General features: G+C 42.6%; 1 protein-coding gene across 1 annotated transcript in view; it reads right to left on the minus strand.

Moving 5' to 3' along the window:
- Positions 1–547: 547 nt before the first annotated feature.
- Positions 548–12,184, minus strand: part of cerk (ceramide kinase) — a 39,493-nt gene continuing 27,856 nt past the window's right edge. Inside the window, exons 11-13 of the mRNA XM_035148057.2 lie at positions 9,763–9,968; positions 6,044–6,258; positions 548–2,826 (exon numbers count right to left, since the gene is read on the minus strand). Of these exons, the coding sequence (XP_035003948.2) occupies positions 2,718–2,826; positions 6,044–6,258; positions 9,763–9,968 (530 nt within the window). The 3' untranslated portion in view covers positions 548–2,717. The remainder of the gene's footprint in view (positions 2,827–6,043; positions 6,259–9,762; positions 9,969–12,184) is intronic.

The raw sequence follows: 12,184 nt of genomic DNA on the forward strand, positions 1-12,184 counted from the left end.
CTTATGGACATTGAATGGCTACTCTGGCACTGCCTTTGAACAGTTGGTGAGTAACAGACATTTGCTGTTGTGGTGTATTTTGGCACCAGATTCCATGAGCTCCACTCACAGATCAAAAGTTGTATCACCCACAGCCTGCATCATCATCGGGATCACTCCGACTATGGATTGATATTTTTGAACAACACGGATGCCAAATTCCGACTTCCCTTCTCCTTTGCCGCCTGACACTTTTGCAATTGCCTGGCGGTATCAAAAAGAAGAAACAAGCTCCAGACTGTGTGCAGAATGAGCACAGCTTGAAATACCACTCCATCTCAGCAGAGACCTTTGATGTCTGATGTTCTTTAATGAAACATCTCGCTCACATCAGAGCACCCTATTAAATTCCACTCATACAGGGAGACAGAGAAAGAGTGAGATTGAGAAAGCCAGAGCAAGGGTGTTCTGACCTTTCTGTGCATGAGTGGGAGAAAAAAAGAAAAGGAGGGAATGAAACATCAGTGGCGTCCAACACACCGCGGAGATCACACTAAGGACAGAGACGCACTTCAGAGGCACTTTATTAAGCATTTTCATAAAATAGGTCAAATTTACTTACATCACAGTATCTGCTTACATCACAGTTTCATTTATGTGTTTTCACAAATACGGGGAGCACAACAAGATTAAATAAAAAAACTTGTCAAGCTGAAATGCAAATTATCTTCTGCTAAGAAATCAGCGTATATTATATTCTTGACATTTGAGATCTGTGAACCTGGGTGTTCCTCATTTTAAACGCTGTTAGCGTTTAACCATCACTGAGATCAAAGACTTTTAGTCCACATAAAGTAAAACCAAATATTAGTTACTTTGAGTTGTGATACAAGATTGTCGTCCTATTATGAGCTGGGCTAATGTTAACCAAATTTGTATAATGTAAGGACATGTAATACGTGCTAATGTTAGCTAGCTGAGCGCAATTGTTGTGTTTTTGTTGGCTTAAAATGGCAGAAAGGACAAACCAAACACCGGCTCTCAACAGGACCTTTCACATGTAAACACTACCTGTGTAGCCACCACATGTTCTCCTACACACCTGAAAGGGGCCATGAGGCAAGGCTGGTTTAATTGGTCGTAATAGGCACATTTACCACTAGATGGCAATAAATCCTGCACGCCGAACCTTTAATGTTTATTACACAAAAGAGAAGAAACTTCCAATTTTCATCTGGACTTTTTCCAGCTTTTGCATTGTCAGTCACTAATTGCTAAATTTCTCAAACAATCCTCGCTGAAGGCACATGTTTGTGTGTGTGGACTTAAAAGCATCTGAGCCTCAAAGTGCAGATTGTCAAAAGCCAGTGCTGAAGGTGAAGCATCACAGACATCCAGAGTGAGTATTAACTAAACTGGAGAGGATTCAAAGAGCGGACAGAGCTTTTATGGTGTTAAAAGTTAAAGAGCGTGTGTGTGTGTGTGCATTAGATAAACTGTGTGTGTGTGTGTGTGCGTGTGTGTGCCCGTGCGCCTGTCTAGATACTTGTTTTAGCAGTGTGTTGGCTGCAGTGAGAGAGCATCTGCAAAATAGCAGTCATGAGGCTAATTGTGATAAAACTAACTCATCACATTGGCACCTTTGCAGACACACACACACAAACACACACTTGTCTCTCTATAGTTGTGAGGACACTCATTGGCATAATGCATTTCCTAGCCCCTTACCTTAACCTTAAACAGTCCTTTGAATTTGTAAGGATATATGGTATTGAACCAAAATTGGCCCTAATCACTATAGATAGACATTCGGACGCTCACAAACACATACACACACCTTTCATTTCGTTTAGATATGATTATAGAGGCAGTTCTATGTAGTTTTATTGAAGCAGCAGTAGGAATAATAAAAGACACATCAAGACCAGCTTGACCTGCTAATTTTAGAGCCGTACAATAGATTATCTCTACAAACATTAACAACGTATAGTTCTGGCTAATCCCAGGCGATGAATGAACTGCCGGTAGTTTCTCAGTCGGAGGGGAGCAGAGCTCGGAGCCACAGGTGCAGCGCAGCAGTGCTGAGACACAGTGAATCACTTAGCAACCACTTTGCCTTATTACCCAGAAGCCACCGGGGTCCTGTTAGTGTATTAGCAGGGTATTCAGTTCTTTTCATTAGTGCCCCCGGCTCGTATCGGCTTTCACCTGGGTGAAAAGGAAATGAAATATTTTTTGTCCCAAAAAGGACCAGCAGATTGCCTGCGTTGGTCTTTTTTGGTGCAGCCCAGGCATTTTAAGTCTTTTCATATTATCAGTATACTTCACAGGTATTTTTTTTAATTCATCCGTCTCACAAAGCTGTATTTCCTTGGCTGTCCCTCCTCTGTGTATAGGGAGAAATCCTATTTGCCTTCTCCTTCATGGAAGCTTGGAAAACTTTGACTGATTGCTATGAGTCCAGCTCAGTCCAGTTCAGCTCTGTTTCATGTGGCCGTGTGAACATCCACACGGTCTCTTTGGATCACCATCTTTCATTTTCTTATGGCTGGTAGTGGCAGTTTTCCATCTTTTTTCTGGAGCTATTTTTTTTCAATCATTCCGTCACTTCTTGTGCAGATAGTGCAGGTTTCCCTCAGGCAAACGCACTGAAAGAGAGACGTGGATGCCAACATTTTGAGTTTACTTTTGCCAAGTTTGTGTTTTTTAGTGGCCCATCCAGCTCTCAGTCCACTCACTCAGTGTGTGTTTGGCTCCGGTGCCCACAGAGTGCAGGGGTCTTCAGAAACACACTGCTGCTGCTCCTCCATACCACGGGCAAACAGCCTGATCAGCTGGCACTGGACACTACAGAGGAAACACACACACACATACACAACACATCATTTAGCGTAACTAACCATCAACTTAACGACTATGCTCATTTCAATGACACTTCACTGTCCATGTGGCGGATGTAAACGGAATGGAACAGCGCCCCTGTGTGCAAACTTGACACACAAACTTTTAAGTGAGAAGCTCTTTGTAGTGTGTTCAGTATAAAGAGCTGCGAGAACAGATGTTATAATACAGATGGGCCTGACGTACTTTATTGACATGCATAACACACCCTAATGCATACAAGTAAAAGTACACTGATTTAAAACAGCAGTCAAAGCAACAGTCAAAGTACAGTAGTGCTGTATCGCCTGTGGCTTTGTCTGGCACCTGTGTTTTTACTGGAACACCTGTTGTTTACTTGCAGGCTTCAGCTGCGGTTGGAATAATGGAGTAGCATGATAACTTATCATTTTCAGCTCAATGAGAAAGGTTTATTTCCTGTTATACATCATGTAAAAACCCCCAAAAAGGCTCAGAAGAACCCGTAAATCAAACTACAGCAGCATATTTAGCGTTGGTTCAGCTCGTTTCATTTGTTTGCACCTTGACTTTCTCTTCCAAACATATGTGCAACTTCCCAAACAAAACTCTTCACCTCCTTCCCTCCTTCTTTCTTACCTTCTTTCTATTTCGCCCGGGCCATCACCATTAATTATCCGCACTCTGGCTGGCTCACTCTAAGAGCGATTAGCAGAGCGGAAGAGGCAATAAAAGGACGGACTTCTGCTTTAATTAAAGGGGAGTAGCCTTTTAACACGGGGAGGGCCATTAAATTAGCAACATTACAGCGCCATGCATCATTGGCAAAATACAATGGAGCATGAAATAAATGATGCGTGGCGCGGCGGCCCGCTGGTTGTATAGAGATCTGATAGGGAGGTAGGCTGAGGTGCGGACGGGGACGGAATAATGAGGAGTGGCTGGTTCCACCGCAGTGCCGAGATGATCCAGCAGAGAACAATGAAAGAGTCTCTGCAGCGCTAATGGCACGACTGCTCTCATTGCTGTCTCACCAAGTAGGACAGCTTCTTCATGACTTTGCCTTGATATTCACTATTTTACATATTAATACTTGGCCTGTTGTTGTTGTAGATCAATTGCTTTATCCATATCCTGTTTCTTAGACACCTACTGTTGTACCAGCAGTAGGAACCTGCAACCATGCCACTTTGCTTTGAGCTAAATGCTAAAAGGCCCAAAATGGCGATGGTTGTGTACGAAATCACTCATTCGTTGTATAGACACTTCCCATAGATTGTACATAAAGATGGATGACATGACTGTTCCCCAAAAGTGAAGCCAAAGTGTCTTGATACCCCCCTAGTGACTGGCTACATTAACCCACCTCCTCCATGTTAGTTGATGGGACATGGAAAAGTCAAAGTACATGTCATATACATTTTTCTCAAAGACGGTTTTATAGGATTTTAGAGGTAAGTTTGGTTTAAATTATTTAATTGATGAAATGTCGTGATTGACAGCCGAGACTGGCTCAAGCAAGTCGAGCATGTGTGGGTGGGACCTCGATACCACGGCTCCACACCACAATCACTACTTCGCAGACTCTTGTGGAAATAAAGCCCAAGATAGCGACAACGGTATTGTGTTATTTCAAATTTTAGAACAACAGGAGGAAGCGGAGACTAGTCGTCCATCTATATTCACAGTCTATGCTCCAAACATACAGTAGACGTTATCTCAAGCGACATCTGCCATTCTTTTCTGTTTTCTATAAGCTATAAAGTTGCTCAACTGAAAACATGAGAAAGTCAAACTCCGTTGTAGAGAATGAATAAGAACCTTGGCAGCCAGCAGTGGAAAACAAACAAGTTATTGTTACTTGTAGTGATGAATGTTTGCTCATGTACATGGCTTTTTAACACTGGCACACAGAGGCATTTTGCCTGCTAAAGAAAGGCACACTTCAATCATTTCCCCACCGTGCCTGCTTATTTTCTGTATTTTGAAGCCTGTGACGAAAATGATGAGGCAGGCAGGCAGGCGGGCAGGATCACTCTCTGCTTAGATGACGACTGGCAAATGGGTTTGAATCTGTGCACATAATATTGTAGAGGCGCTGTAATGGAAGAAGTATTGAAACACTCGCGGAGCTCATACCCATTGCATCACCATAGCTGGGTATTCACGGTAAAGACTCTACTTTTGGGTATTAGGCTTTAATGTTGGTTTAAATTGCCCTAAAATGTTACTGAGTGTCATGAACTGAAGGAGGAAGAAACCATGTTCTATGTGCCTGGGAGCTCTGGGCTCAAAATGCACTGAAGTAAAATTCACACGTACAATTTATAGCCACACTTGTCTTTGGTCTAGAATAAAATATCCCAATAAGTAGTATCTGCTCTGAATTTCTGAATTCATGTTCCTCTGAAGATTAATCCTAACAATTCAATTATTATAATTATTGATATTTTGCCTTTACTTTGGTTACGTGGCTGTAGTGGTGCATACAGGTCTATGGTGTACACCCACCTCTGGATAGGGGACGTTTCCACATATCTATCTAAAAAGTAGCTAGAGATACACACCAGACTACACTCATTAACACACAGTCATCTCGGAGTCCACTGAAGCTACCAAGAAATCGTGAACGTAAGTATTGTACCAAACCTCGCCTTAGTGGAGCGCTGTCCCAATGTTTGGTGAGAATCTGCATACCCAATACAATGAACTCATTGTATCCCACAATGCATTGTGAGAAGTAGTGTCCAACCGATGGTCATTAAACGAGCAATATATACCACCATGCATTGCGCTATGACAGGTGATAAAAGAGAGTATTGTATGATGTGAATGCAAAATTATGTCACATCCGAATAAAAAGAAACTCAATAGAAGTCTGCAGCCAACAGAAAAGTTTAGTTTGAAAAGAATGAAAGGTTGTAGCAGACGGTAAATATATCCCATTTACTCATGTGGGAAAATTTGCTCAGAAATATATGAACGGATCAACCGAGTATTGTCTGAAAGTGTTTTTTTTAAGTTTTTTTTTATTTTGGTCCAAGTCCCATCCACTAACATAGAGGAGGCGGGGTTAATGACCTATACTTCAGCCTCAGCCACCAGGGAGCAATTCAGATGATTTGGCTTCACTTTGAGGGAGCTGTCAAGTCGTCCATTAAATACAGTCTATGGTTTATCTGGAGCTGTGCAGCTGATTGGTTACCTGACTTGGATGGCGGCGTGAGGCAGGATCTCCCCGTCGCAGCTCCAGCTGCTGTGGGCTTTGCTGTAGGAGGTTGTTTGGACGGAGCAGATGGGAGCGGAGCCAGTCTTCTCTGACTGCGTCTCGCTCTGGTCCTCGAGCGAAACTGGCTCCTGGTCCCCCGGCAGGAAGCGAAACGTCTTCACGCGGTAGACCTCCAGGAAGGAGTGGTCAAACTGGGGGGAGGGAGATGGAGACAGATGCAGGAGTGGATGAAAGAGAGGAGGGGGACGGAGAGATGAACGGATGAAGGAACAGATGTGGCTACAGATGGTGCAGAGGTTACAGACCCCAAGTCTCTTGAATGATTTAAGGAGTTTAATCACAAAATTATTTTTAATAATACAGAAATGTTATAAAGGAACATATGCTGAAAGAAAAGAGTGTTAATGAAATTATATATTACTTTTATTATATTTAATTATTAATAATTGTTTCAGGAGGCTGTGATTAATTTTGGGTTATTGTCTTCTATTGCATGAATTATTACCTAAGAACTCGAGAATGTTTTAATGGTAAATTACTTTTTATCCAAAAACATTCTATTGAAAACTAGAATAAACAAATCTTCGTATGTTTAGCTCAATATTTATTCATAATTTCTATCTTTTAAATGTATAGTAAATATTTCTTGAAAGAATTGTGTCGAGTTATTGAACAGTTGGTCCATTTATGAAGCCCTCAGTAGCTTCCTCTGAATCAAAGCATAAGATGTAATTTTATTGTATCGCATTCCTTCCATTTCTTATTTCATTCGTATTGGGAGGTGATACTTAAATTTCTGTCGCACGCTAAGTGTTTTTATTCTTTATTTATTCTTTCATAGCTGAGTTTGTACTTGTTTTTATGTGTTTTTTAATGTATTCTTCCTTGTGTTTTTTGCTAGTGAAGCACTTTGCAACTTTATTTTGAGAAGCGCTAGTACTATGATAATTATTATTATTGTTTATTTTTTTAATTTTTCTCCTTAATCTCCATTTTGGGTCTATGGCTCTACTTGAAGTCAGAACAATAAAACGATTGCATCATCACTGAAACTAAATCCATTAGTGTTCACACTGAGCTCAGGCCGTCTTCAGAAAACAACATAAACTTTTTGAACATCTAAACGTCTAAACTACTTTATTTTATACACAAATCAACCCTGAAAATGGGCAGTGGACCATTTCTCTGAAATATGATGATTACATTGCACGGTAAACCGATCCTTGGTATGTAATTTCCTTTTTTTTAAGACCACAATCTCCCGGTGAGAGGTAAAAATGTAATTTCTCCTCTATTGTCTTTTTCAAGGACTCCTACTGATTTTGTAATGAAGTGCAAAACTACATGTGGGTTTATCCTTCTTTTCCGCTATTTATCAAAAAACAGCAAACAGGAGAACAAATATAAAAGGGAAGGAGGGGGAGAGGAGGTCGGGATAAAGTTCAGGTGCTTTAAAAAAACATGTAAATGCCAGAGGAGTGAAGAGTAGAAGAGAGAGCGAGGCGAAAATAAATTATTTTGTCAAAATCCCCTTTCATCTCACTCTGCGTCGCAGAAAGGTTCAGCTCGGTCCGCCGCACTATTTTCTCCAACTTCACGTTTGTGGCACTTTCTCTCTATTCTCCTCTTTTCTCCTCCTCTGTTCTCTCTTCCTCTCCTTTCCTCCTCTTCCTCCATCGTCCCGAAAAGAGGAGTGACAGCCATTTATTTCACATCAGACCCACTTTATGACTGCAGCCGTTTTGCATTCATGCCGGTCGGTCTGCCTAAAAGGCTTTCTGACAAGGCCATGAATACGCTTAGTGGCTTCTCACTCCTTGTTTCTCTCTGCTCGGCTGGACAGTGATGCTGATATTAAGTGAACTCTGATGCAAAGTCCCGCTCCGCCCGCTCCTACGACCACTTGTCTACCGTTAGTGTGCTGCAAGTAAAGCCGCCAAGACATTCCGAAGCTGGAGTCTCTTTTAACTGCCGGCACCACAGCAAGGATACTGAGATATACTGTGATCCTGAGGCAAAGGTTTACGATAAATCACGTTTTATTTCCATGTGTTAAACATGCTGGTGGCGCTAGAGTAAAGGTCACTGGATCTTCAAAATCTCACCATGAGTGCAGAATTAAATGGTCCTAAAAACTTTGATTATTATTAGTCAACAAATTGCAAAGTGATTTTAAAGTGAGTGACATGCACTGAACTCCAGATAAACTGCGGAGTTTCTCCGACCGGCCCCCTTGTAAAAACCCTGGAGAATGTCAGGAGGTTGGACATTCGTGTTCACGCATACAGCCCCTCTGGAGCATGCCTGGAGATTATCTAGAGTTAGGTGATTGTAAAGGGAGTCTCTCCGAAGGTGGGTGCACATGAGCTACAGATAATCTCTGGACATTCTCCTGAGCGGCTGTATGTGTGAACACAGAAGTTCTCTTGCCAGAGAACCTATAAAAGAGAATGTCCGAATGATTATTGTACAATGATTTATTTTTTCTCCACAGCCACCTTGAGACCCCCAGAAATTATTTCGCAGCTCCTGTGAGGGTCGGTAACCCTTTGTTAGAATCACTGCTCGAGGTGTCTTATATTGATACAGTAACATCTTGCTGGTGTCTCTCATTATTGAAATTTACTGTAATCTTCTGTCATAAAACTGATTTAATGCGTCTCTGCAGCAGTATCACCTGGGAAAAGTTGATAATTTGACCTTAACCACGCACGCTGGTAATTACATTCAGCGTGTCACCATTTCATGTCGTCTGGATGGAAGCAATCCAAGGACACGCTTCATGTCACAGAGCGGCATCCAATTTCCTCCAGTTAATACATTTCACCATCCTCTGCTCTCGTTTCTTTAAAAAAACATCATCTCTCGGTTTTACCTGACGCCGAGGGTAAAACTCCTCCTTTTGATCCACAATGTCGCGTGCACGAGGCAAAATGTGGATCTTAAGGAGTTTAAACCCACCTCAGGATGTCAGTGTTGGCTCAAAATACACTTGGCAGTGCATTTTTTTGTACCAAGGCAGCAACTCAAATTACTCTACACGATTCTTCTAAATGGGATAAACTTTCCCGAGGTCTTTCCTGAGGTAATAATTACTAATCACCAGACTTCCCCTGGTAATACTTGCGCTACCCTAAGAGGGCATTAGTCTGGTATCAGCCTGCTTTCTAGTATACAGCATATCCCTGATGCAGCGATTACCGGCGCCTCTCCGGACCGGGGTGGAGGTTATTTATGATACGTGGGAAGGCACAAGGGCTGAGGCATTTGAACTAAATTGAACCATAGTTGGGAAATTGAGCGGAGTCAGCAAACGGAGGTGCTAGCACAGCAAGCGGGCTCATTCACAGACTTAACACGCTCTCAATTCATCAGCGCACAGATGGAGAAAGTCTTGATGTCGAGCGCTGAACTCTGCAGCAGAGGGAGCGATTGGTGGGGGGGGGGTTGGGGCGTTTTGAAATGAAATCGTCTAAAAAGTTTTGTGGTTTTTGGAGAGATTTCTTCGCTCTTTGAAGACGGGGCTTCTTTTATCCCTGCTGGATCCCACTCATGGCTTATTTCAGCTCTGAAATATGTTGCACACATGCACAATGTTCATGTGCTGTAAACTGCCATATGAGGTGGGGGGGGGACATGCTGCAGATAGAAAATAATAAGGTTGCATATGTTAACAGCAGCGGCTTCCCTCCTACCTGGTCGTCTTTGTTGGTGTGTCGAAGAAGGTGTCTGAGGAAGTCCCAACGGGAACACTTCCTGACCAGGATGAGGTCGGTGGTGCCGTCGGCGAGGTGGGCGAACGGCGACAGGCCCTGTGGGCTGCGGGGACACGCGCAGCTCATACTGGCGGCGTTAATGGCGATGAACTTTCCACGGATCACACCCCAACCACTGTCGTCATCTGAAACAGAAGTCAAGGGTTATTATCAGTATGACCATGTTTACTAGTTTTCAGTTGGTATACTTCTGTTCAACCCCTTTAAATTCACAGTTTAGATTAATGTGAATGAACTAATCCAAATATATCTACTACACTGTAAAGTCTGACAAGTTGATCTTGATTTAAAAATCTAGTAATAATAAATATCCACTTGTTAGTTACCTCGTCTAAGGAGGTTTACTTTTTTATTTGTTAGTTATCAGGATTAGGCAAAAACTATTCAACCAATTTCCATGAAATTTTGTGGAGAAGTTGACCATGACACAAGGAAAAGACCCCTTTAAATTATGGGGATGGGTCCAAGTTTTTTTTAATATAATATTTATGACTTTGTGCAATTTGGGGCAGACCCCCCCCAAAAAATACAGAAAAGATCTTATTGATTCAGCCAATCAGAGAGCCGGGATGACAAATGATGGCAGCCAATGGCTTTGTCAAACAAAAGTGTTATTATTATGCTCTAACATAGAGATAGAAAAATGTATTTTTGGATGAGGAAAAGCTTAAACAAACAAAATAATAATACAATTGAATCCTGCCCTATTAAGGTGCTTTGTGAGTATTTCAATTTACAAAATTCTTTTGTATATTTGTTGTTGAGAAGCTACACAAAACCACAGTAGGCACGTTTAAATATTTAAAAAGTCGCCTGTGAGTTTTTTTCAGCAGGCAGCAAACTCCAAATAACTCTAGAACAAATAAGTGAACTCCCTTCGCTCGAAATCAAGTGAAATCCGGCACGTTCACGCTGGGAGACCGGTGGGTTTGAAGCCAAAATAAAATAAAAAAAACCAAGCCCTGCCGAACACGTCAGGCCTCGTCCACCAACCATTTACTAAGCTGCTCTCTTTTCCTGCAGCATTAAAGCTCCTCCGTCTGACACTGACGATGCAAAATGAAGAGAGCTGGTGCCGCAGTGAATACGCTGCACTGCGATTATGACTTTACAGCACAGCATTCGAGTTTGTGTGTATGTTAGACGTGCATATGTGTGTGTTAGATAAGAGATAAATATAAACCACAAAACTCCTCTCAGCCTCCAGTTTCTGAAACAAATCATCTGTGTTCCAGCAGGTATTTGGTTTTGAAATCCCACTGTGTATTTTTTCCAAGTGCTTTATGAGTCCTGAGGTTAAGTTCCAAGCTTGTCACAGTACGTCAGTGTTGCTGATGAGGGTCCATTAAGATCCAGATGTCTTGGCAGGAAGCCTGGGAGCGGCGTTACCCTGACGACTGAGCCCAGATAGAAACTTTGATGCTGAATGTACTGTACTGAAATGTCTTCTGTGCCAAAACGCAATTAAGTTTGGGTGAGGAGGGGGCTCGCCCTTATCTGGAGATAAGTCGTAGAGATAGAAGACAGACTGCGTTCACTTAAAGTTGTTTTGTTGTGATTAGACGCACACGTGGCCTCCGAGTCTTCGAGTGACAGACGCGATGGCTGCTCTTCACAAATCGCCACCCTGCTCCTCGGAGATTAAGCGACTGTTTACAAGCGGCGGCGTATCAAAAGACACAGTGGCGTCACCCGTGGGAGCGGAGGCGCCTGTCACCGGCGTGATAGTCAGCGGAGTGAGCTGCAAAAAAGTGATCACAGACGTCCAAATTAGCATCTGACTGTTTTTACGAGCATCTCAGAGGGAAAATTATATGATCTCGCAAAGCAAAACGATTCATTACCTTTCCCCCTCATTTCGCAAAAACAAACCGACGGAGGTGATAACGCGAACCGATGATAACAAGCCCGCTGAGGCTACATAAAAACAACAATATTCTAATTGGGAAGAAGTGATTAAAGCGAAATTTTTAAAAAAAACTCCCCAAAAAACTAAACAACAGATCCAACTGTGGCCTGCAGGCTCTTCATTAGCGGAAATGTTTCCAAATGAGTATTTGCTTTCGGAGGAGAGGCTGGGGCTCATTTGCAGAGAGAGTGAGTGCGTCGTGCCTCATTGATTTAGCAGTTGTCGGAGATTTCCCACGCCAGGAAGGAGAAAGAGAGGATCGCAAAGCAAACAGCGGCGGTGGCGTGAGGCGAACCCCCCCGTCAGAGCCGCCAGAGCCGAATTTCATCCTGATTAGTGGGAGTCTGTCACACATGACACACAAACAGGTTGCGCTCGCTTGAATATTTACACAAGATAACACACACACACACATGTGCCATAGGAAGCCTC

This window comes from Hippoglossus stenolepis, chromosome 22 (genome assembly GCF_022539355.2).
Source record: "Hippoglossus stenolepis isolate QCI-W04-F060 chromosome 22, HSTE1.2, whole genome shotgun sequence".
NCBI classification, from domain to species: domain Eukaryota; kingdom Metazoa; phylum Chordata; class Actinopteri; order Pleuronectiformes; family Pleuronectidae; genus Hippoglossus; species Hippoglossus stenolepis.